General features: G+C 38.1%; 1 protein-coding gene across 1 annotated transcript; it reads left to right on the top strand.

Moving 5' to 3' along the window:
• Nucleotides 1-749: 749 nt before the first annotated feature.
• On the top strand, nt 750-26448 carry LOC115210372 (AKT-interacting protein). The gene is made up of 9 exons (XM_029778937.2): nt 750-891; nt 1252-1424; nt 4501-4565; nt 13961-14061; nt 20435-20523; nt 21024-21122; nt 23727-23831; nt 25196-25262; nt 26126-26448. Exons 2-9 carry the CDS (start codon nt 1267-1269, stop codon nt 26219-26221), a joined length of 780 nt encoding a protein of 259 aa, XP_029634797.1. The 5' UTR covers nt 750-891; nt 1252-1266; the 3' UTR covers nt 26222-26448.
• Nucleotides 26449-26641: the final 193 nt, after the last annotated feature.

Raw genomic sequence — 26641 nt, 5'->3', positions numbered from 1 at the left:
ATTTCCCTTACAAACCCGAGCAACGCCGGGAGATACTGCTAGTCTGGTATAATAGGTAAAGCGATACCTCACTCACCAGAAAACTTGGCACTTGTAAAGAAGTCAACGTCATGTTAAAGACTGATTACATTTATCAGAAAGTGAGTCAAAAATTTGACTATTAAGCTGTCCCAAACTCTCTGGATCGATTCACCTTGCCCTGGGACTAACAATCCAAAATCCAATCCACAGTTTCAGGGCCTCAGAATGTAAACTGTGTTCATTTTATTCTGATTAAGAAACGGAGTGGAAAGAAAGACGCACAGCATAATACTACTTATTTTTCTATGGTATGCACTAAATAACCTCGTATGCTTGTTTTCATTTTTGCGCACACCTTTACTATCGATTGGAAAAGAATTAGTTGAGGTGGTGAGACATGATTCATAACAAACAATTGTAAAACTTCTTTTGCACCAACTACCGAAATATCATATAGCCTGTCTCCTCATAGGTTATAAAATTAAGGAAGGATGTCTGTCGTTCGAAACTACACCTTCGTGTTTACTCCTTGATTACAGGTAATACGGTATCGTTATACACTGGTATTATGAAGTAAATGTAGATTGGTTTTATTTAAGTGAATAGCAAATCATTTAAATAAATAATAACGTGGTGGTATTTCCGTAGAAATATATGATATTCTAAACCATTTTGCTATTCCCTTTTTCGGTAAAGGTGTAGAACAGATACGATATCTACACAATAGAACTTGCGCTGTGTTCACATGACTTTTGTTTACATAGCAACGACACACAGCTCTGTGGGTACGGACGAGAAGAGAAAGAAAAAAAAAAAAAGTTAACACTAATTATTTTCGTGACGTTTTTATGTACGGCCATATTTACTAAGGTGATAGATAAAATTGTACATATTCCCAAACCATTACTTCAAAAATAATCATATTGCTTATCATTCATAATAATGATTTTTAGTAACTTTTGATAGCATTTGGATTATATATTGCTTGTTTTGTCTTGTTCCATTTTACATTGAAAGTGAACAGTAAACCAGTTCTTATCAGATTTATTAACCTTTGACTCCGTGTTCTATTTACTATTAATAGATAAACGATCTTTGCCTTTAGCACGATTTATTTGTCACCACTTCATAGTGTAGAATTATTCTAGCGTATTATTTGTTCATTTCAGCTGTTTCAAAAGAACGTGTTTTTGCAGTGAATTTTAAAAATTGTTTTCTGTTAACTTTCAGGTGCTTGTTTTCATAATGGCTGTAAGGGAAGGCCGAAAACTGCTTCCACCCATTCCTGTTGTGCAAGATAGTGTCCCACAAACCTTAGACATTAATGTACCGAAAGACAAAACACCAAAACTTATTCAAGATCTCAAGCGATCCACTCAGGAATATGCTTTAATGGCAGAATTGTAAGATTATATGTTATATATATATATATTTTATATTTACATTTCATGTTTGCAATTAAATTAATTGACAGAGTATCGTGCACAAAATTGACAATTTGGTTTTATAACATTGTATACATAAACATAACTGCATGGTCTTATTTGGTAGTTATATTTTGATATTGAATAGGTACTACATATTGATACGATTCGTTCGTAGTCGCACTGCTTACTGCCCTGAGCTGTATCACCAGTGAAGCACTAAATCTAATCCTGCCATCTGTATAACTCGAATAGAATTAATCTCCGTTTTATTGATTTGTACTCTCTTTTACTCTTTTACTTGTTTCAGTCATTTGACCGCGGCCATGCTGGAGCACCGCCTTTAATCGAGCAACTCGACCCCAGGACTTATTCTTTGTAAGCCCAGTACTTATTCTATCGGTCTCTTTTGCCGAACCGCTAAGTGATGGGGACGTAAACACACCAGCATCGGTTGTCAAGCAATGCTAGGGGGACAAACACAAACACACACACACATATATATATACATACATATATACGACAGGCTTCTTTCAGTTTCCGTCTACCAAATCCACTCACAAGGCATTGGTCGGCCCGGGGCTATAGCAGAAGACACTTGCCCAAGATGCCACGCAGTGGGACTGAACCCGGAACCATGTTGTTGGTTAGCAAGCTACTTACCACACAGCTACTCTTGCGCCTGTACTATAAACATAACTACTAATGTACTACATACATTTTGGAGAAATAACTCTGGTGGTGATACCCTTATGATTAATGGGTTTGCAGATCTTTAATGTGCATAATGAATATCAGAGATTCACATGTAATGATACTCTTATAAAAAACTTCTGACACTAGAAAAGGTATCCTTATGCCAAACTTCAAGCAAAACAGCGTAACTGGAAATGTATTTGATGTGTAAACATTAGGGACCAAATTGCAGCGAGGTTGTTGCATTTCAAACGTATCCAATCTATGTTAGCATTGTAAGGCTTCTCTCTCTATATTTATATTTATGTATGTGTGAATGCGCGAACATAGCTGCGTTAAAAGTTTACTTTCCAACCACGTCATTTTAGGTTCAGTCCTATGTGGTACCTCGTCTTCTAGTATAGCCTTGGACCGACAAAGTCTTGTGAGTGAATTTGGATGACAGAAACTAAAAGAAGCCTATTGCATAAAAATGTGTGTGTGTGCTCATGCGTGCCTGTGTTTCCTTGGTTTTGAAGCTGCTCTCAATAGGTGTCAAAAAGCATCCTCATTATAGAAGCATTGTAATTTGTTTGCAATCTTCTATGAAAACATGGCCTGATCATTGTCCTGTTCATGTTCAAAGAACAAGGGGAAATATTACCTTGCTAGAAAGCAGGTAGGGGGTTGGTGATAGGAAGAGCATCAGCTACTGAAATTTGTCTGACCCATGTAAGCATGGAAAAGTGGACATTAAAACAGTGATGAAGATATCAACATTATCATCATCATAATGTTTATTGAATTAGATTCACAACCAATCATCATTTAACATCCGTTGTCCATGCTGGTATGGGCTGGGCAGTTTGACCAGGGTTGCACCAAACTCTAGTTTAATTTGGCATGGTTTCTATGATTAGATGCCCTTCCTAATGTCAATCACTCCAAGAGTGTAATGGGTGCTTTTACGTGTCACTTGCATGACACCTGTATCTACCATGACTACAATTTCACTTGGCTTGATGGGTCTTCTGCTCAAGCACAGCATATTGCCAAATGTCTTGGTAATTTGTCATTGTATCTGTGAGTCCAGTTGCTCGAAAGGTGCTTTTTACATGCCACCTGCACAGGTGTTAGTTGCATGACACCAGCATCAGCACATTGCCTCCACGAGGCCCAGCGCTTAAGTCAATCAATTTGATGTGAAGTTCTTATTTTCTAACAGCTTATTGTTAAGTGTTGGCAACTGCCTGTTCTTCGCATAGTATTCTTCTTACTATAGCACCATCCGAACGTTGCTGATGCCAGTGCCACCTGACCGGCGTCTGTGTCAGTGACATGTAAAAAGCAGGAACCGATCGTGGCCATTTGCCAGCCTCCTCTGGCCCCTGTGCCAGTGGCATGTAAAAAGTACCCACTACACTCACGGAGTGGTTGGCGTTAGGAAGGGCATCCAGCTGTAGAAACACTGCCAGATCAGACTGGACCTGGTGCAGCCTTCTGGCTTCCCAGACCCTGGTCGAACCGTCCAACCCATGCTAGCATGGAAAACGGACGTTAAATGATGATGATGATATGTACAAGGCCTGAAATTTTAGGTGGAGGAGGGGGTTAATCGATTACATTGATCCCAGTGCTCAATTTATTGACCTTGAAAGGTGGAGTTGACATCAGTAGAATTTGAACTCAGAACGTAAAGTAGGAAGATATGCTGCTAAGCATTTTGTCTGGCATGCTAATGATCCTGTTAGCTTACTCCCTTTGTTCTTTGCATTATATTAAGATATTATTGTTAAGTAAATGGTAAAAACATCCAGTAATGTAAGCAGAAATTCCCTATATACATGCTTGTATATATAGGCGCAGGAGTGGCTGTGTGGTAAGTAGCTTGCTAACCAACCACATGGTTCCGGGTTCAGTCCCACTGCGTGGCATCTTGGCTAAGTGTCTTCTGCTATAGCCCCGGGCCGACCAATGCCTTGTGAGTGGATTTGGTAGACGGAAACTGAAAGAAGCCTGTCGTATATATGTATATATATATATATGTGTGTGTGTGTGTGTGTTTGTCCCCCTAGCATTGCTTGACAACCGATGCTGGTGTGTTTACGTCCCCGTCACTTAGCGGTTCGGCAAAAGAGACCGATAGAATAAGTACTGGGCTTACAAAGAATAAGTCCCGGGGTCGATTTGCTTGACTAAAGGCGGTGCTCCAGCATGGCCGCAGTCAAATGACTGAAACTAGTAAAAGAGTAAAAAAAATGACACACAATGACAACTTTTGTTTTAGTTTAATTAAAACCATTTTGTAAATAAGAATGTTTAACAAAGTAGATATTATTTAATTGGATTATTACCTGAGTCTTTTGCTTTTCTTTTGTAGCAATCTTCTTAGTCAACAGAAACTACCTGGTGTTTATGTGGTTCCATCGGCATCAAATACATTCGGTAAGTAATCTTTTTAGTTGAAAATAAAATTACTATATTAGTAGGAAGACATTTATAGGATTTTGAATCCACTGAGTAGCAACCATTCATTGGTAAAACAAAGGAGAGAATGTGTTTTTTTCCTTGTAAGGTTTTTGTTCCTGTAACAGTATGACAGAGATCTTTTCGGTTTGAATGGTAGTTTTTAACATAATTTCTAGGCAAGTAAAAAATTTTAAACTTCATATACTGGTAGAATGTGTTTATAAAACATCTTTTTCTCTTGGCTTTATTGAGAAAATTCTATAGTTTGTAAGATATTTGTTGTTTTTTTCTTTCTTCAATTTCTGCAATTTCAACTAATCAATTACGTCTATTGAGGTAAAAAGCATTCTGTGCCATATGAATATGTCCCTTGTTTAAGAAACAGATTGGGTTTATTTACATTTGTGAAGAAAAAAAGATACCCTTCCCCCCACCCCTAACCCTAAAACAGATAGAAATGCAATAGATCGATACTAGGGTTATAATTATGGGTGACAATTTCATATGACACCGCTAGGAAAAAACTGCCGTTCAAACCGAAAAGATCCTTTGACAGAGTTGTTGTTCATGAATCATTTTGCATGGTTAGAACAGTGTTTTAATGAAATAACTGCCAAGTTAGAAACAGTTTAGATACAGAAGTGCTGCTAAAAATTGATCTTTGAAAATGATAATTTTTCTATTGTATTTAGGAACTGAAAACAACTGAGATATACAGGAGTGAGATCAGGCTCTGGAGGCGACTGTTCTGTTTATGTATTTAGAAAATGGTAAAGATACAAGTTCATTACCATCATCATTGTCTCAATTGGCATAGATTGGACAGCTCTGCTAGGCAATGTATTTCCTGTCATTATGGTCCTACGTTATCCCATCTGTGATGCTCATCATTCTTTGATTTGTCCTTACCATTTCTTATCAACTCTCTTTTTTTTATGGACTGTTTCTGCATCAGTTAACTCCTACTCATATTTCACCTAGCCTATAGTATCTATTTGTGCTATATATCTAGACCACCATAGCTGCCTTTTTTGCACACATTGACCAATGCATTTGATCCAAGATATTTTCCTCTGAATTTACTGTTAGTCTTTCATATAAACTGTTGCATAATTCAGTGAATCATGCACGGCTCAATTTTAGGCAGCCTTTGTGATTCTGTGCTCTGATCACGTACATTTCACAACTGTATGGCTTTAGGCTCGTTAGAAAAACCTCTCCATTGAGCCTATCTTTTGCATGAAGAGAGAAAACCTTAAAACCTAGAAAAGATAAGAGCTCCCTGCTACCATATTTTCCCTAAATCCATCTTTGCATTAACCACATCTCCATTGCAATTACCTGTAATTTCTTGCAAGCTACCTGAGTAATTTGAAGTCTGCTTTTACTTCAAACTACTTCTAAAGTTGTGGCTCAAAGATTCACAGCACTTTTTGAATGTGCATTGCATGCATTAAATACATAAAATATTGAGTTTTTATCTACTCCATTTGTAGTTAATGTGCAAAGTTACTTTTCAGATAACACTGCATTTTTCTGCCATCTGCTACTAACAGGAGCTTTAGTCTTTAGAATTTTTTCTGTTTTCTGCAGCTTTGTAATAAGAATTTGGTCATTAGCATATAAAATTCTACAGTAAGAATTATTCAGTTATTCAGTCCTAACCTATTTAAATATAGTGTCCCAAAATGAGACAGTTAGAATATTATACAACACGAATTATTGAATTAAACTTTGGTGATTTGCTGTGCTTGAGAAGATATGTCAAGCTAAGTGAAATCATAGTTGTAACCAGTGCTGGTGACACGTGAGAGGCACCCATGCCAGTGACACATAAAAGGCATCCATACCAGTGACATGTAAAAGACACCTAATACACTCTATGGAGACATCACCATCGTTTAACATCTGCTTTCTATGCTAGCATGGGTTAGACGATTTGACTGAGGACTGGCGAACCAGATGGCTGCACCAGGCTTCAATCTTGATCTGGCAGAGTTTCTACAGCTGGATGCTCTTCCTAACGCCAGTGGTTGGCATTAGGAAGGGCATCCAGCTGTAGAAACCAAGTCAAAACAGACTGGAGCCTGATGCAGCTCTCCAGCTTACCAGTTCCAATGAAACTGTCTTATCTATGCCAGCATGGAAAATAGATGCTAAATGATGATGATGATGATGATGATGGAAAGGGCTAAGGGTAAAGCTCTGGATTATTTTCATCTATATGAATTTACTGGCAATCTCAAACTTCAAATTTCCTCAGGTATAACCTGAAATAGCTTTCTCAGTACTTAGAAAACTATTGATTCTATAATCCTGTTGATGGTCTTCTCTTGGGCAACAAATGCAAAATGTAGCTGTTCATGATTAAGAACTGATGCTAGAAATCTCTCTCTATATATAAAGCTGAAGTTGTCTGTGTATAGCAGGTGAGACCCTGCGGTGCAAGTTGACCAAAATTGAGAGTATGATAGAAGAAGGCTTGCTCTTCCTTCCATAGAAGAAAAAATTCAAATCGGACCATGTTAAGACCAAAAATTATTTACATCAAAAAGGTGCTTTTTTTTAATGAAAATCCCTATTTTTAACGATTTTTTTACTGCTATGTTGCCATTTTTTGGTGTATTTCAACCAGAAAAATGTTCACTTAAAGAGGATAACAAGCTACATAATGCAAGATTTTTACTTTTCGAAAATGCCAATTCTAAAGGGTCGAAACAAACCCGAGCAATGCCAGACAATACTACTAGTAAGGTATATGTGTCCAAATCCTATTACAAATCTACATTACATTCTATGGAAACTAATTCTTTATTCTTTACAAGAAGATTTTGTTACTTTCATTGTAGGTAATGATGAAGGATAGTACCTTTTTAAATTTATTTATAACCTAAGCAAGTTACTAAAATAGTACTGACATAACTTGATACAATTGGTATTTCAGCAACTATCCTCAAAGAAGCTGCAACTTATTCTGTTAAGTTGGTCTTTGAGCATATATCTTACCCTAGTCTCTACTCTGATTTCTGTAGTGTTGTTATTGTGAAGCCTTATAATAATCTATTTGTATATCAGGGACTGTACTCTTCAACATGCTCTGTTTTTTTAAAGACAATAGGCTGCTAGCTACATGAAGGAGATTTGGTTCCTGTTTCTTGCAGTTTGAATACTCATTTAGAGGCTTCTTGATATCCCCTCTTTTTCCCATTCATGTTCTTTGTTCAAAACTATTTCATAGTGATACTTCTCACACCTTATCCTTTTTACTGTCACCACAAGCAATTTTAATTCATTTGAGCCAAAAAGGCAGCCTCTACCCTGTCATTTGATCTACTAGAAATATCAGCCAAATCTTCCTTGAATCACACACTCTACTATCTTAAAACAAAAACAAAAAAATGAGAAGACACATTGGAAAATGTAGTCTTAGAAATCATCATCATCATCATCATCGTTTAACGTCCGTTTTCCATGCTAACATGGGTTGGACGGTGCAACTAGGGTCTGGGAAGCTAGAAGGCTGCACCAGGCCCAGTCTGATCTGGCAGAGTTTCTACAGCTGGATGCCCTTCCTAACGCCAACCACTCCGTGAGTATAGTGGGTGCTTTTTATGTGCCACCTGCACAGGTGCCAGATGAGGCTGGCAAACGGCCACGATCGGAATGTGCTTTTTATGTGCTACTGCATTATTTTAACATCCACTTTCCAATGGGTCAGAGTTTATTGAGGCAGATTTTCTGCAGTTGGATGCCCTTCCTGTCCCCAACCCTCACCTTCCTCCAAGCAAGATAATATTTCTCCATGGCCAGACATGTTCTCACAGATTTTGGAAGTGCTTGTATGAGAGTGACAATTATTTGCAACAACATATGATGTAGTGTCAAGACAAGGAGATACTAACATCCATCCATCCATACCCACATATACATACTGTTGGAGGTGTGGCTGTGTGGTGAGATGTTTGCTTTCCAGCCACATGTTTCTCTGCATGGCATCTTGGGTGAGTGTTTTCAGATATAGCCTTTCTGTCATGGTTAATGCAGCAATCACATGCTACACACCTTCCTTCCAAGCACTGCTGTAGACAGTGGAAGTGAGTTAGAACGTTGAAGCTGAGTGTGCATGCACAGCTGTGTTCAAGGCAAAAAATAAGTAGTACCTGTATTTCAAAGGTCCAACCTTATCACATTCTGTGTCACCCTGAATCTCCCTAAGAACTATGTTAAGGGTACATGTGTCTATGGAGTGCTCAACCACTTGCATGTTAATTTCATGAGCAGGCTATTCTGTTGATTGGATCAACTGGAACCCTCATCATCATAACCTACGGTGTGCCAAGTATACATATATGTATATATCAGTGGCAACTCTGGCACTCGGGCTGTTTGGGCTTAGCCCAAGTATAAATTTAGAAAGTGAACATACATTTGCCAGCTGATTTAAATTCTGCCAACACTGACTTCAAGTATTTGCAGCCAGTAACACCGGCTCCTTTTATTGAGCCTGGTTGCAGTTTCCTTATTTTCCTTCAGCATCTGGTGGTCGTCTTAGAGGTGCCCTGTGTCAGAAAATATCATTCGTAGTAGATGTTCTCTCAACATCATTCTCAGACATTGGGCTCAGAAGTTACAGCCCAAGTTGTTATCTATAATCATAAAAATTAAAAGTAATTCAAATTCAATGTTTTCTTGAAACAATGAGGATTTAAATTCCAATCTATGAAAAGTTTCCATTTTACAATATTCTTAGAGGAATGAAAAATTATGCAGCAACTCTGGCTAATACAAACGAGCCTGGTAGGTGTAAAAGACTAACTGGTGTCTCTTGTCAAAAGTACAGGCGACAGTCATATTGCTGATGCTTGTTGTGCACTCCACTATTATATGATTGCTGTTATTCTGTGCATCTATGTGTAAAGATCAATTGTGTTTCGCAAGGTTGCTTTATTTTTACCCTTAACTTAGAAATGGAGAAAGATGTAGTGCTAGATATAAAAAAATAAGCCATTTGGGGTTAGAAATAAAGCAGGAAAATGTGAAATTCTTCGAGCAGGCATGTGTCTTATGCAAAATCTGTGACAAGCCCGAGTGACACTGATGACCTGGAGTCACCTCTGGTCAAATCAAATCAAAACAAATCAAAATAGATGAACATCAATGGAATTTGTATCTTTGTGGTACCAGTGGCACGTGGCACACAAGAAAACCATCCGAACGTGGCCGTAGCCAGTACCGCATCGACTGGCCTCCGTGCTGTGGGCACGTAACAAACACCATCCGATCGTGGCCGTTTGCCAGCCTCATCTGGCACCTGTGTCGGTGGCACATAAAAACACCATCCGAGCGTGGCCGTCTGCCAGCCTCGTCTGGCACCTGTGTCGGTGGCACATAAAATCACCCACTACACTCTCGGAGTGGTTGGCGTTAGGAAGAGCATCCAGCTGTAGAAACACTGCCAGATCTGACTGGACTGGTGCAGCTTTCGGGCTCCCCAGACCCCAGTTGAACCGTCCAACCCATGCTAGCATGGAAAGCGGACGTTAAATGATGATGATGATGATGATATATATATATATAGATTTTACAATAAAAGATAGAAGACAATCTAGAGACAGAAGACAGGGAATCTAAAAGAACACACAATCAGTCAGAGGTTCAGAGAAGATCTAATTGATATATATGATGGGCATCAGGAGTAAATAGAGACTTGTAACAAAGGGGAAAACTGAGGGCTACAAAGCAGATTGATTGAGTGCAAGGATCCAACCAATGGGAAGGTGATATGGTGGTGTAATAAACTGTAGATAGAACTATAAAAGTTAAGGGAACTGACTTGAGAAGACTAGAAGAAACTGCACGGCAGAAAAGAATACTAAGTAGTGAGAAAAGAAGTTGGACATTAAGTATGCTTAGCAAAGGGAGAAGCAGGAAATAAAAGGTTTAGATGGCTTGTGACATGAGGATCAGAGGAGTGAGGAAATCTGAATTGCAAAGCAGTGTACTAAGGAGAATTGTGACATCTTTGGAAAGAAATGTCTACAGAATAATAGTAATACGCTTGCCCTTGCCAACGTTGAAAAGGAAAGGAATTGGAAATGTTTTATGGTTGTTGATTGAGGAGAATGTATGGAAAATACAGGCCCTTCTCCAAGTAGACCCAAAGAGAGACCTGTCATTAAAGTTGATAGCAAATGAAGAGCAGATTTTAGGGTGCTTGTGTATGAAGTATGATACTTCATGCTAGCTAGATGTGGGCCTTGAATGTAGAGGATTTGTGAATACTAGAAAGAAATGAAATTAGCATACTCTGCTGGATGTGTAATGTTAATATTGCATGAAGGATGAAGTACAAATGATCTGAGAGGAATGAGATGTAGTTTGCAAGAGAGGAAACTGCATTGGTTTTGACATGTGATTTATAAGGAGGATAATATTTATATAAACAATTATCAAGTGCTCACAGTTGCTGGACCCTGTAGAAGAGAAAAAACATGGGATGAAGTGGGGAAGACAGATCTCAAGATGTGCCTCAAGGTCTGTGATGATTAGTGACATGCAGTGCTAGAGAAGACCAGCCCATCTGTGCAAGGTTGGTGAAGCCAATATTAAAAATAGTGGTAGTGATGGAGATTGGGATGGATGATGTGTGTCTATCTTTCAGTCTTCCATCCATTGTATTTCTGTTATGTCTCCATCTACTGTCCTTCACCATTACACTATTTCATCTCTTTACTCTTTTACTCTTTTCAGTCATTTGACTGCGGCCATGCTGGAGCACCGCCTTCAGTCGATCGAGCAAATCGACCCCGGGAATTATTCTTTGTAAGCCCAGTACTTATTCTATCGGTCTCTTTTGCCGAACCGCTAAGTGACGGAGACGTAAACACACACCAGCATCGATTGTCAAGCAATGCTAGGGGGACAAACACAGACACACAAACATATATATATATATACATATATACGACAGGCTTCTTTCAGTTTCCGTCTACCAAATCCACTCACAAGGCATTGGTCAGCCCGGGTCTATAGCAGAAGACACTTGCTCAAGATGCCACGCAGTGGGATTGAACCCAGAACCATGTGGTTGGTTAGCAAGCTACTTACCACACAGCCACTCCTGCGCCTAACAACTTTCTCTCCTATTTATTATATCATGATGTCTGCATAACAGTGGATGACATTGGACTTGTCTACATTCAACTTCCTCCCATCGTCCTTATAACTCTACCTCTCTCTTTCATCATGATACCTGTATAACACAGGATTGCATTGGATGGGGTCATATGCAGTACACTCTACCATCACTCTTCTGGACTGCTACCCGCCAATCCCTCTCTTCCTATTGAGATCCATTACTCCCTTATGCCATTGCCCTTCTCTATTACTATCCATTACTTGCTTTCTGTCACTCTCTTACCAGTAGACATGATGCTGTCACCATTGTCAACCTCTTCAATTAATCCTTGCTCTACTGTTGTCCTCTCCAATCACCCAGTTTCTAGTGTCATACTCTCTGTTCTTTTACTCATTTGTCCTGGCTCCTCTTCTGTCGTCACACTCCTCTGTTTACTCTCTTTGTCAAATTATGTTGAACAAGAGTGGCTGTGTGGTAAGTAGCTTGTTTACCAACCACATGGTACCGGGTTCAGTCCCACTGCGTAGCACCTTGGGCAAGTGTCTTCTACTATAGCCTTGGGCCGACCAAAGCCTTGTGAGTGGATTTGGTAGACAAAAACTGAAAGAAGCCCGTCGTATGTATATATATGTATGTGTATGTATATGTTTGTGTGTCTGTGTTTGTCCCCCAACATCGCTTGACAACCGATGGTGGTGTGTTTACGTTCCCGTAACTTAGCGGTTCAACAAAAGAGACCGATAGAATAAGTACTAGGCTTCCAAAGAATAAGTCCTGGGGGCGATTTGCTTGACTAAAGGTGGTGCTCCAGCATGGCTACAGTCAAAATGACTGAAACTAGTAAAAGAGTAAATGAAGACCATATAGAGTAGTGGGGACCCTTTAGTCTAGCTGGGTACAAAACAACCTCACTACAGCTAGTGCCACAGTGAAATGCACCCAGGATTAGTGAATAAAGAAAGCCAACATAAAGATGAGAAGATCCTTTAATCTTGACTAGAGTGACAAGCACTCTTGTGCTGGTGCCATGATAATACATCCACTACACTCTGTAAAATGTTATCCAGCTGTGAAGCCTGCAAAAGGAAGTAAATAATGAAAAGTTGGCAGTGTTGAAGGGACAAGAGTCATGTTGAAGATAACTTGTTTTGTGCTAGTGGCAGGATTAATAATGCACCCAATCCAAATTGTAAAGTATTTGGTGATAAGAAGTTCATCTAGTTATAAAAACTATGCTGGAAGCAAACATGACTTTGTTGCTTAGTTTTCTCTGTTGTTTTATTATCATTGTTTAGCATCTTCCTTCCATGCTGGCATGGGTTGGATGGTTTGACTGAAACTGGTAAGCTGGAGGGCTGCACCAGGTCCCAATCTGATTTAGCATGGGTTTCTACAGCTGGATATCCTTCCAAACATCTACTACTCCAAGAGTGTAATGGGTGCTTTTTATGTGCCACAAGCATGGGTATCAGTTACATGACACCAGTATCCGCCATGACTATGGTTTCACTCGGCTTCACAGGTCCTCTCGAGCATGGCATATCACCAAAGGTCTCAGTCACTGTATGTTAGATAAAAGAGTCAAAAATAAAGGATGAGACAGTTATATCTAACTCCTGCCAGCATGGAAAAATGGATATAAAATGATGTTGGAGATAATATATCATCATCATTTAACGTACGTTTTCCATGCTAGCATAGGTTGGACGGTTTTGACTGAGGGCTGGCGAACCAGATGGCTGCACCAGGCTCCAGTCTTGATCTGGCAGAGTTTCTACAGCTGGATGCCCTTCCGCGTTTGGCATATAAAATCTTTCTAAGAATGCATAATTTATTTAGTCTTGTTAAATATATGGTTCTATACTCTTTTACTTGTTTCAGTCATTTGACTGTGGCCATGCTGGAGCACCGCCTGACTACAAAAATTCAATAGATCCAACTAGGTTGAAATTGCAGTACTTTTTTTTTTTATTCAAACCCATGTTTCTTCTCTACTGATTATAGATTCTAAGTTATTTCTGAGAATGGCTGAGTAAATATTTTATTTAGAATTAATTTGTATCCTCTCTTATGTGTTGCATAATCCCCCACCCCCAGCAATTTTAGCTTTTGAGATGGCTGCCTGATCTTTTGAGCAAAAGCTTGCAAATATTTAAATGAATTTTTTGTTTTCATCAAAATCTCATTAAAAAGACATTAATCAACTGTTCTCTTGCATCATTGTTAATTTCAGTTTGGAATGGAATATTATTTATACGGAAAGGAATGTACCAAGGTGGAATATTTCGGTTTTTGCTTAAAATGCCAGAAAACTATCCTAGTTGTGATTGTCCTGTAAGTATATTTCTGCTACATTTAAAAGAAATTTTATGATGCTTTTTCTTATTTAAAACAACACAAAACAACTTTTTGTTTCTAAAATCTTTTTGAATTTTTTTTTACCAAATATCTTATTTCTTGGCTGCTGCTATTGATCTGATAATCCTTTCTTAATATTGTCTTTAATGGGTTTTCTGAATATACATAGCCATAGGAGTGGCTGTGTGGTAAGTAGCTTGCTTATAAACCACATAGTTCTGGGTTCAGTCCCACTGTGTTGCACCTTGGGCAAGTGGATTTGGTAGATGGAAACTGAAAGAAGCCCATCGTATATTTGTATATACATATGTTTGTGTGTCTGTGTTTGTCCCCCCAACATCGCTTGACAACCGATGCTGGTATGTTTACATCCCCGTAACTTAGCGGTTCGGCAAAAGAGACCGATAAAATAAGTATTAGGCTTACAAAGAATAAGTCCTAGGGTTGATTTGCTTGACTAAAAGCGGTACTCCAGCATGGCCACAGTCAAATAACTGAAACAAGTAAAAGAGAGAGTATACAGTTATGTTGATGTTAACTATTTGTTTTTTTTTTCTCCCTATTTCTGATTCTTTTACTCTTAATTATCAACCAGTCATATTTATTCAGTTCCAATGAATTTTCCTTGGACATCACTGCATTTCTTTCAATATTTGTCCTAAATTTTCTTTGTCAAATCTTCTTTTCTCATTAAGATATTCAATGTGTCAAGCTCTTATTTTCTCAGGTCATCCATCTCATGTCTGAGGAATTGTTAAGGCATTTGACTAGTTGTCTAAAGATAATGTGTTTCAATAATCATCTGTTCTCTTGCATCATTGTTAATTTCAGTTTGGAATGGAATATTATTTATAATATCTTATTATGTCTTTGGGTAACTTAGATTAGCTCTGCTAAAGTAGACCCTTTGTACAAGACTAGCTAATTGAAATGTTAACATTAAAAGTTAATACATGTGGCATGTAGTCTACTGAAGAACATTGGTTTGCTATATCAAATGACTTTGTTATATTTAATTCCATATATTTGTCAATGGGTACTGTGTTGTACATTCTTCATTAGGTCATGAATACTTCTGAGAATTTACTATAGCATTCATTTCATAAACACATTTTCTATAAGATCTGATGTATAGTGCTAAATCAGACTGTTTAACTTAAACAGAAAATAAACATTGGTTTACAAATCAGTTTTGATTTATATATATACTTCTCATTTTCATATGCAAAGTGAATTACTTTGTAATTTGCAAAGAAATTTATTTCTTCTTGATGTGCTGTGCCTACAAGCATTGGTGATTGTGGACTTAAATTACTTTCTGTCCCATGAACTACCTAACAAGTTGTTGCATGGTACTTTTTGTAGCCCATTGATAAGGTCATCGGAAATCTTCTCTCTCTGTCTTCCTTAGTTCTTTAAAATAGTTAACTGTATTCAGTAGCGAGACTTCAGTTTGGGAGTTCAAGAGTTCTGGGAAATATGGAGTTATTTCTTAGTCACCATCATGTCTGCCCTGGCCAGGAATGGTAATACCTGTCCAGAGCCTGTTATCAGTCAAATAACAAGATTTTCCATGTTGTGCAGGACTAACAACCAAACATATATCATACAGGACTGTCAGTATGTGGCCAAACCCTGATGTTGTATGAACCAGTGTCCCTACCTAAGTGTTAAGTAGGCTATGTGCTTCAAAGGTAAGCTTGGGAGAATAGAACAGTAGCAGAATAAACTATAAATAAACCTGCTGATGGCAATGGGAACTACTGATGTATTTTTCCCTAGAAAATTTATGAACCTTCATACCGATTTTACTGCCAAAATTAGTTCCTTTATTTCAGAACAAGTTATATTCTTGACCTAATATATATTTAAGTTTTGATACTGACAGCTGTGAGATACAGATTTTTATACATTTTCTTTTCTTTTATTATTGTATAGCTACCTCATTAAGTCAAATAGACCAAGGAATAGACTATAGCATATGTATAATATTTTATTAGTATGAGAATTTGATTTTGGATTAATGAGACTCATGATTTCATTTTAAATCTTCTATTGTTTCAGGTAATGTGTAGTTCAGGTTGGCTCAGCATTTAACCCCTTTGTTACCGTATTTATTTTGTGATGCCCTGTGTTTCTTTCAATTATTTTAAATATAACAAAGAATTTAGTAAAATAACTTAGTTATCATTCAGCTAGTGTTAGGAACATAAATTGTGACTAAGGTTTGGTGGAAGATTTTAATTAAAAACTTATGAAAACAAGATATTTGTACTGAGAGCCAGAGCCAGTTTCAGCCGGGTTGGTAACAAAAGGGTTAACATAATAGTGATTTCACCATCATTTTGATGATAGTCTCAGATCCAAGTCAACTCAAATTTGAGCTGATCTATGATCAATGACATTCTAGCCATGACCATTCTGTCTTTTAAGGAGTGTAAGACAAATATATAATACAATCTATATTTTCCTTATTTATAATAGTAGGGTGTAATTTGAGGGACATTTGCCTGCTATTTCTAGCAGGTCAGTGGACTATATAGAGACTCCTTGTGGGCTCATCATTATTGGAGTATGAATTTTGTTTTTAGTATTACCATATCCTCCTAAAACATACTCCCTCAACTTGTGTCCACTCCCTGCTCTCTTTCCTCTCCATCCCCCACTCTTCTTTTGCAATCTTGAGAACTTAGCTACCCATTCACCTTACGCAGTTTGTGGTTCCACTTCACTTATATGCCCCTCCCTACAATTTGAGTGTATGTAGTGCCACGTATCTCCTCTACTGCAAAACATCTAGTTCTGTCTCTCTATTCATACTCTAACCTCTCATCACATGGCACAAAGCCACCTCCCTCAAAACTACACCCCACTCAATTGAGGGACCTTGTCTTGTAAGTTACTCGACCGCACTGTTGCTGGTGCTATGTGAAAAGCACCCAGCACACCCTGTAAAGGAAGAGCATCCAACCATAGAGACCATGCCATAGCAGACAGTAAAATTCGGCTCAGTCTTCAGATCTGCCAGCGCCTATCAAACTTTCCAACCCCATAGAAGGAGGACATAAATGATGATATTGGTTGAAGGATGTGTTGTCCATCATCCTTTTAATAACAGTAATGTTTTGTTTCTTTCGGTAAAGTATAGAACATGTTTCTTAAAAGAGCCTTACTTGACTTAGCCATGCCTCTTTCATGCTGTTTTAGTCTTGTTCAGAATCTGATGTGAATCACTCCAACTTTCATTTAATATGTTTACTCCTGTTTTCTATTTTAGTAGATTTTAATTCTACAGTAAATTCTGTGCACTTCAGTTTTTCTTTGAAAGTATTTCTTTTTGTTGGCAATTGGTGCAAATAATGTTGTTTATTATGTTGCTGATGTAATCAATTCAATAAAACATTGTAGGTGGATCAGGTAGGCAAAAACTGACAGAAGTCCATCATATATGTGTGTGTGTGTTTTATTGTGTCTTTGCCATGACATCATATGATAGTTATAACAGAGTGTTTCTGTCATCATCATCATCATCTTTCAACATCCATTTTCCATGCTGGCATGAGTTGGGCAGTTTGACCAGACCTGCACCAGGTTCAGTCTGATTTGGCTTGGTTTCTATGACTGGATGCCCTTCCTAACGCCAGCCACTTTACAGTATGTGTTGGGTGTCTGCCCTTTGTAATCAAATTTCAATGAAAACGTCTGGTCATGGGGAAAATATGGAAACAAGAAGGGCATCCAGCCATAGAAAATCTGTCTCACCAAACTCCATTTGATCCATGAGAGCATGGAAGAGTGGCTGTTAAAATGATGATAGTGAATGAAACTCAATTTTCGGATCAGTTCTCAAGCATCTTAATCAATTCACTTTGGTAATTTCATCAAAGGCCGTGCTCATTTCTCTTTTCCTTACCAGTAAATGTAACCTGATAATGTTAACAATAGAGCACTGATAACAAATACAAAGTCAGTGCTTAAGGACACATTTTAATTTTATGTGTACTGCTTTTGTTTAAATTTTGTTAAAATTAAACATTAGACTCATCACCACCATCGTTATTTTACATCTGCTTTCTTTACTGATATGGATTAGATAGTGGAGGTGCAATGGCCCAGTGGTTAGGGCAGCAGACTCACGGTTGAAGGATTGCGGTTTCGATTCCCAGACCGGGCGTTGTGTGTGTTTATTGAGCGAAAACACCTAAAAGCTCCATGAGGCTCCGGCAGGGGGTGGTGGCGACCCCTGTTGTACTCTTTTCCCCCAACTTTCTCTCACTCTCTCTTCCTGTTTCTTGAGAAACGCTGCGATGGATTGGCGTCCCATCCAGCTGGGGGTAACACATACACCACAGAAACCGGACCCATAAGCCTGGCTAGGCTTGAAAAGGGCACATAAATAAATAAAAAATGGATTAGATAGGTCTTCATGGCCCAAGTCAGTTCTTGTTCAGAGTTACTGCTCTGCTAGAAGGTCTTGCTCTTATGTTCCATTTTCAGTTTGGCTTCTGTGGCTGGATATCCTTTTTAACATCAAACGCTTTATAGAGTGTACTGGGGGCATTTCATTGTGGTACCAATCCTGAAGAGGTTTTGCCTCAGAAAGCCTGAAGGGCCCTCTCTACCTTAAATTATCCCTGTTCATTTGCCATCCACTTTACCAAGTGTACTATGTGTATTTCATTTTGGCCTCAGCTCTAGAAAAGTTACCTTGTCCCTCATCATTGTTTAATGTCTGCTTTCTATGCTGGCATGGGTTGGATGGTTTGACTTAAAACTGGTAAGCCAGGGAACTGCACTAGGTTCCAATCTGATTTGGCAAGGTCTCTATGGTAAGATGTTTTTCCTAATGCCAAGTGCTTTTTACATACCACTGGCATGGGTGCTGTTGATTTGACACCAGCATTGGCCACAACTGTGATCTCATTTGGCTTGATAGGTTTACGCAAGCATAATACATCGCCAAAGGCCTTGGTCACCTGTCACTGCCTCTGTGAGGCCCAACACTCAAACAGTGCTTTTTTATGTGCCACCAGCATGGGTGCCAGTCAGGCAGCACTGGTATTGACCATGATTTCACTTGGCTTAAAAGTCTTCTCAAGCACAGCATATTGTTCAACATTTGAAGGGTGCTTTTTATGTTCCAGTTATGTGACACTGGCACCAGCGATGATTATGATCTCACTTGGCTTGACAGGTCTTCTCGAGCACATCATATCATCAAAGGTCTCAGTCATTTATCATTGCTTCTGTGAGGCCTGACATTCAAAGATCATGCTTCAACACCTTGTCCCATGCCTTTCTGGGTCTACCTCTTCCACAGGTCCCCTCTGCCGTTAGAGTGCAGCACTTCCCTGATAAGATTAAAGTCCTCTCTACTCTACATTGCTTCTTTTATTCAAAGCAATATAATTGAGAGAAGAGAAAGAACTGGAGTGGAAGAGGAGGTGGTAATAAGTAGCTACATGTTAGTTGTTGGTAAGTAGATGTCATCATCATCATTTAACGTCCGCTTTCCATGCTAGCATGGGTTGAACGATTTGACCGAGGTCTGGCAAACCAGACTCCAATCTGATCTGGCAGAGTTTCTACAGCTGGATGCCCTTCCTAATGCCAACCACTCCTAGAGTGTAGTGGGTGCTTTTATGTGCCAGTTTAGTGGTACTGGTAACGGCCATGCCCAAATGGTGCTTTTTATGTGCCACCTGCACAGGAGCCAGTCCAGCGGCACTGGCGACGACCTCGCTCGAATGTTTCGCATGCCACCAGCATAAGTGCTAGTAAGGCGACGCGGTAACAATCATGCTCGAATGGTGTGTTTAACGTGCCATCGGCATGAAGGCCAGCTTGTTGCTCTGGCAACGATCTCACTCGTATGGTACTCTTAGCGCTCCACTAGCAACGGATGCCAGTCACCGAGTTTGATTTCGATTTCACTATGGATCACATAATGGAGAGAGAGAGAGAGAGAGAGAGAGAGAGAGAGAGAGAGAGAGAAAGAATGAAAATAGTTGTCAATGAGCAATAAAGGTGATAATAATGAAAGTGGGAATGATGGTAATAAAGTTAAAAAAAAAAAAGGCAAAGGCAAAGGTGATCGGTAGGGTTATCGAATAGGGATAGATCCAATGCCGTACATGGTTACACAGTTGGAGTGATGAAGGAGAAGCGTAACAATGAGACGGTGGTGGTTGTACTGAATATAGAGAGAACCAAAGATCCATCATCAGTATTTTAATCCTTGTTTCATTATGTTGAATATATGGGCTGAAGACAAGGTAGAGTATATATATTTGTGCTGTACTATTACTCCAGATTTGATCAATAACCTTTTGACTTTATTTATTTACAGAGTGTGTATTTTATCCCTCCTATTTTCCACCCTGTCATTAACCCAGAAACGGGGGAACTGGATGTGAAAAGAGCATTTCCTAAATGGAGGTAAATGCACTTTCTTTCTTTTTGTAATTGGTGTTTGCATTTCTGTTAGTTCAAGTGAAATCTTTATATATAAAAGTGAAGTTGTGTGAGTGGCTGTCTCCTACGATTTAGATTCCTAACTACTCCCACATTTTGCGGTGCAGTTTAACCAAAACCGGGTATCTTATAGTCGTGATTCATATCGAGCCCTTCTGGGTATTAGCGCGCATCTACGATGAGTCTACGATTTTAAAAAAAATTTACCATCAATTTTTCCCATTTTTAATGCATTTTTGGCATATATAAGGGAAGTAACTCTCTAAAAATTTATTATTAAATCTCAGAACGTAAAAAGCTACAGTAACACCCCCCCCCCTTGTGGTTAGCCATATTGAGATGGCTATTATACTTTACATCTCTAAAAATGCTTATATAGTTATTTCCCTTACAAACCCGAGCAACGCCGGGTGATACTGCTAGTTGTTAATAAATTTCAATATGAATTTCACTGTCTATTTCAGAAAAAGTGTTAACCATTTGTGGCAGATATTGCTGTATGTCCGAAAAATATTCTATAAAATTGATACAAAATCCCCTTGGAACCATGATGCAGCTGTTTTGTAAGTAGATTGTTTTGTTGTTTGAAATATTATTTTATACAGTGTTTAGTTATGTATAGTTTATATCATCATCATCATCGTATAACGTCCCTCTCTCTCTTTCGGAGAGGCACTGAGCAGCTATACACACACGGCAGTAACTTCCACCTACCGAATTCAATCACAAAGCTCTGGTCGGCTCGGGGCTATAGTGGAAGACACCTACCCAAAGTGCCACTCAGTGGGACTGAACCCGAAACCATGTAGCTACAAAGCAAGCACCCTAACCACACAGCCATGCCCGCGCCTAAAAATATGAAATATATTCTTAGCCTAGAAAATTTTAAAAAATATATTTGTGGCTGTGTGGTAAGAAGTTTATTTCCCAACCACATGGTTTTAGGTTCAGTACCACTGCATGGCACTTTGAGCAAGTGTCTTCAACTATAGCATTGAGCCAACTAAAACCTTGTGGGTGAATTTAGTTGGTGGAAACTAAAAGAAGCTCATACTGTATATATATATGCATCTGTTGTGTTTGTGCTACTGCTTGGCAACCTATGTTGGTTTGTTTATGTCCCCATGCTATAGCGGTTCAGCAAGAATCTGGCAGGGCAAGTACCAAGCTTAACAGAAGTACTGGGATTGATTTGTTCAACTAAAACCCTTCAAGGCAGTGCCCCAGCATGGCCGCAGTCCAATGACTAAAACAAGTAGAAATGATTTTTTAAAAAAAAACCCCAAAAATCTATTATAAATATTGGTGTTTTTCTTCTTTAAATTTTCTTATTGTGATCTTTTAGTCTAATTCAGTTTGATTTGTATTTGGGTCAGTTTGGTTTGTATTCCTGTTCCATTTGAGTAATTGGTAACTAACTGGCAAACTGGTTTTTCTGTAAAATAAATGTTAGGAATAACCAGGTCATCTTGTCTTGCTGAAATGTGTGTTCTCTATTATGATTATAATGTGATCACACAACAGAGTAGTTTTTTTAGAGTATGGTTGACTACTTCAGAAAAGGAATTTATGACATTTAACTTGTATCACGTTAAACACTATTTCAATTGAGAATATAACAGAAACGTAAACACTTCAACTCTGAACTGTGACTTTGCTTGTTTTGACATAGCTTTGTACTTTCTTAGTTTGTTCACTGGAAAGTAACATCCTAGCATTAATAGCTGTGATTAAAAAAAAAAAAACTGCAGTTACTACTTGGTTATGAGTTCAAATTTTACTATTGTCATTGTGTTCTGCTTTACATGATTACTCTTACTTGTTTCAGTCATTTGACTGTGGCCATGCTGGAGCACCGCCTTTAGTCGAGCAAATCGCCCCCGGGACTTATTCTTTGTAAGCCCAGTACTTATTCTATTGGTCTCTTTTGCCGAACCGCTAAGTGACGGGGACGTAAACACACCAGCATCGGTTGTCAAGCAATGCTAGGGGGACAAATACAGACACACATATATATACATATATACGACAGGCTTCTTTCAGTTTCCGTCTACCAAATCCACTCACAAGGCATTGGTCGGCCCGGGGCTATAGCAGAAGACACTTGCCCAAGATACCCTGCAGTGAGACTGAACCCGGAACCATGTAGTTGGTTAGCAAGCTACTTACCACACAGCCAGTCCTGCGCCTATAACTCGTATAATACTTGAACTATTGATATATCATGCTCCAGTTTAATCTGGGATCACCTGTCACAAAGTTGTGCTGTTTGACTGGAGGGACATGTGTAAACTTTGCTGTGTGTGATTTTTCTTATTATAGTGAGTTTTAACAGTGACCACAGCAGAAATGAGAAATGACAATAGTAAAATTTGAACTCATAACCCTGTGGTAACTGCAGTTTAAAAACATTTTTTTTACCACAGCTATTAATGCTTAATATAATGCGCCCTTTTAAAGCCTAGCCAGGCTCATGGGCCCGGTTTCCATGGCGTATGTGTTCCCCAGCTGGACGGGACGTCTGTCCATCACAGCGTTACTCATTTTTGCCAGCTGAGTGGACTGGAGCAAAGTGAAATGAAGTGTTTTGCTCAAAAACACAACGCGTCACCCGGTCCAGGAATTGAAACCACAATCTTACGATCATGATGCTAACACCCTAACCACTAAGCCATGCGCCTCCACCTATTAATGCTTAGATGTCTAAATTTAGTGGTTGCATGATAATTTTCATTCTGAAATTGTGAGAACATAATTTAGATTTACTGTGGCAATCTCTGCTTCAGGTATTTTAATGTGGATGCATGTTTATCTGTATAACCTAAGAGAGTTGGTACCAAATCCAATTAGTGTTATGTTACTAATGTTGTAGGTTGCAGGCATGTGATTATATTCAGGCTGAAGTACTGCTTAGCACTAAAGTGTGCCTCCCAGTTATCTAAACAGTTTCCTCTTTTTAGAATTCTTGTGATGTATCAAACCAACTTCATCCTGTTTTGGAGCTAAATAGATTATATTCCTTGCTTCAGCTACAGTTTTAAAAATCCAATAATTCTGTTTTATGAATATGCACATTTCATTATTTAAATTAAAAAAGAAAAAAAGGTGTTTACTTTTTATTACTTAGCAAAACAATTGTTTATCATTTCCCCCCATCATTTTTCTAGATATGACCAAATTGAAATGTATGAATCAAAAGTAGCACAATCTATTCAGAAATGCAGAGAAAGCATCTATGAGATTCCTGACCCAAATGATCTTCATGCTATTCGGTAATTAAACTTTTGACTTTTATATTTGTTGTCATCTCTGTTTATAAAATATCTAAAATAATGGGAACAATAGCAAGCAATTAGGGATGTCTGAAATGTGTAAATTATAATTTTGATTACATTATGGTTAAATGCATTGAATTAATGATGAAGTAAACCATCATCAGTATTTAACTGACTGAGATATTAATAGGCGCAGGAGTGGCTGTGTGGTAAGTAGCTTGCTAACCAACCACATGGTTCCGGGTTCAGTCCCACTGCGTGGCATCTTGGGCAAGTGTCTTCTGCTATAGCCCCGGGCCGACCAATGCCTTGTGAGTGGATTTGGTAGACGGAAACTGAAAGAAGCCTGTCGTATATATGTATATGTATATATGTGTTTGTCCCCCTAGCATTGCTTGACAACCGATGCTGGTGAGTTTATGTCCCCGTTACTTAGCGGTTCGGCAAAAGAAACCGATAGAATAAGTACTGGGCTTACAAAAAGAATAAGTCCCGGGGTCGATTTGCTCGACTCAAAGCGGTGCTCCAGCATGGCCGCAGTCAAATGACTGAAACAAGTAAAGGAGTAATTCACTTATCTTCTGTGATGTTGCTGTTCTAAGGCCCCAATTAGCTCTACTTTTATTGGAACCATCATTTTATGTTATTTTTTTTTTCCATACTGGTACAGGTTGGATAGATTTGTTCCAGTATATTGTATTGCTGTATGTTGTGGTCTCTCATTGTCTAATACACAACAGAAAAGAAAGAAAAATGCAATTTTTTAATATTGTGTGTCATGTACCTTTTGGCTGAATGTCTTATAGTAAACCCACTTTACAGGATGGTATGGATGCGTTTTATCATGCCACTCCAATTGTTAGATCACCATCACTGACGATCTTGGTGAAATCACATCCTTACCATTGCTAGAATTGCATCTCAAGGACTGGCCCTTCCATTTGAAACCAGATGATATTTCAGCTTCCAACAATTATCGATACTCTATAATACTCAGAAGAGACCCACATCATCATCGTTTAACGTCCGCTTTCCATGCTAGCATGGGTTGAACGATTCGACTGAGGACTGGCGAACCAGACTACAATCTGATCTGGCTGAGTTTCTACGGCTGGATGCCCTTCCTAATGCCAACCACTCCGAGAGTAGTATTGCTGCTGCACTCAATGGCATCACTGTCGCTCATCTAGTTATGCCTGTGAGGGCCATGAGCTCTGCACCTTTCTACAGACTGAGCAAGATTTTCTGCCTTGACTAAAGACTGATGGTTTCTAATGTTTGTTAGTAAAGTGATTGAATTATTGATGTAATTTTCTGACATCATAACAATACTCCATGTTACTTCTTGCAATCATTTTTAGGTTCACAGACTGGGATCCTGATGTTCATGAAGAAATTAGAAACTCTATATTAAATAAAACTTTTCAGGTGAGTATTATTTTATTTTCTAACCATGTTTTAAGCACTTGTCATCCACTAAATTTAAACTGGTAGCTAATACCAATTAACTTTTATTTTTGATAAATTATAAAATCTTAAATCTTCTTGCCACTTACAATTAGATTTTTTAACTCTTTACTATATAAACTGGCCAATCTTCAAACTGTCCAGGTCTGGCCTCTTACACTTATCCTACAATATTATTGTAAAAATAAAGTCATGTCATTGAAATCTCAAGGCTACAAGGTAACACATAACTAATTCATGTCAATAAATAAGCATAACATTTGACTGAAAAACTTTGAATACTGAAGGGTTAAACTTTGATTCCATTAGTCTTTTACATAACTCACTAAAAATCAATATAACCATTTTTTGTCCATGAACTCCTTTTATTGTTTTCCTTGGGAGGACCCCAATAACCATTGATGTTTAAAAATCCCAGTGTATTTTTATAATTAAATATTATTAGGAATTATATGAAAGTAATTGTTAAAATATTTTGTCTAACCAGTTTCTTGCACATAAACTTTACTGGTCCGAAGCAGTTTTTTCATGGTCCCTGAAAAATTATTGTGGACCCCGCCAAAATCTTATATGGACCCCAGTTGAGAACCCCTGATCTAAGTGAATTGTAAATGAAAGTATTTTTTCCTTTATAATTCTCTTGCATTTTTTAAAAAATCTTGTAAACCCTTTTATAAACTTCAGGAAATGCTCTCAATTTGTTTTATGAATGTAAAAAAAAAAGTTGTTGAAATGCAATATAAATTTAACAACCCAGTTTATTTAATAGTATTTATTCTGTCAATACAACTGCCAACATTTAAAATTTTATTTTCTCATTTTAGGACAAACCAAATTTGGCTGATAATTCATCTGGACTATCGTGGATGAACAGTGAGAATTCTCAGATATTTTCTAAAGAAGACACTACTTTCTCATGAATATATCATTATTTATTTGTTGATAACAAACAACTGCATTCATACCATTTCCTTGGTCTTTGATTCTATTGAAGATTCCTCCCTCTATAAATCTGAAGCACAATGTTGAGCTGATTGTTATAGATATTTGTATCATAAACTTAAAAAAAAATACAAAGTGTTGCACTGTTTGATAAATTTGTTTATATGGAATAATGTTTAATAAAAATTACTTTTAATTTATTAGATATTATTATTGGAAGTTAATTTTTTTTTATATGAATATGTTTAAAATGTAATACTCAAAACTGCCAGTTTAGTTAAATATTTCATCTACTAAATACATCAGCTCCTCTATTTTTTTTCATAAGCCTACTTTTAATTTTGTGACCTGTTACTGACACAGTCACACAGGTCATATTATTTATAGCATTTACTACT

Source organism: Octopus sinensis, linkage group LG4 (genome assembly GCF_006345805.1).
Source record: "Octopus sinensis linkage group LG4, ASM634580v1, whole genome shotgun sequence".
NCBI lineage: Eukaryota > Metazoa > Mollusca > Cephalopoda > Octopoda > Octopodidae > Octopus > Octopus sinensis.
Note: the sequence above shows the minus strand (reverse complement) of the source record. Positions and strands in the feature narration are given on the sequence as shown.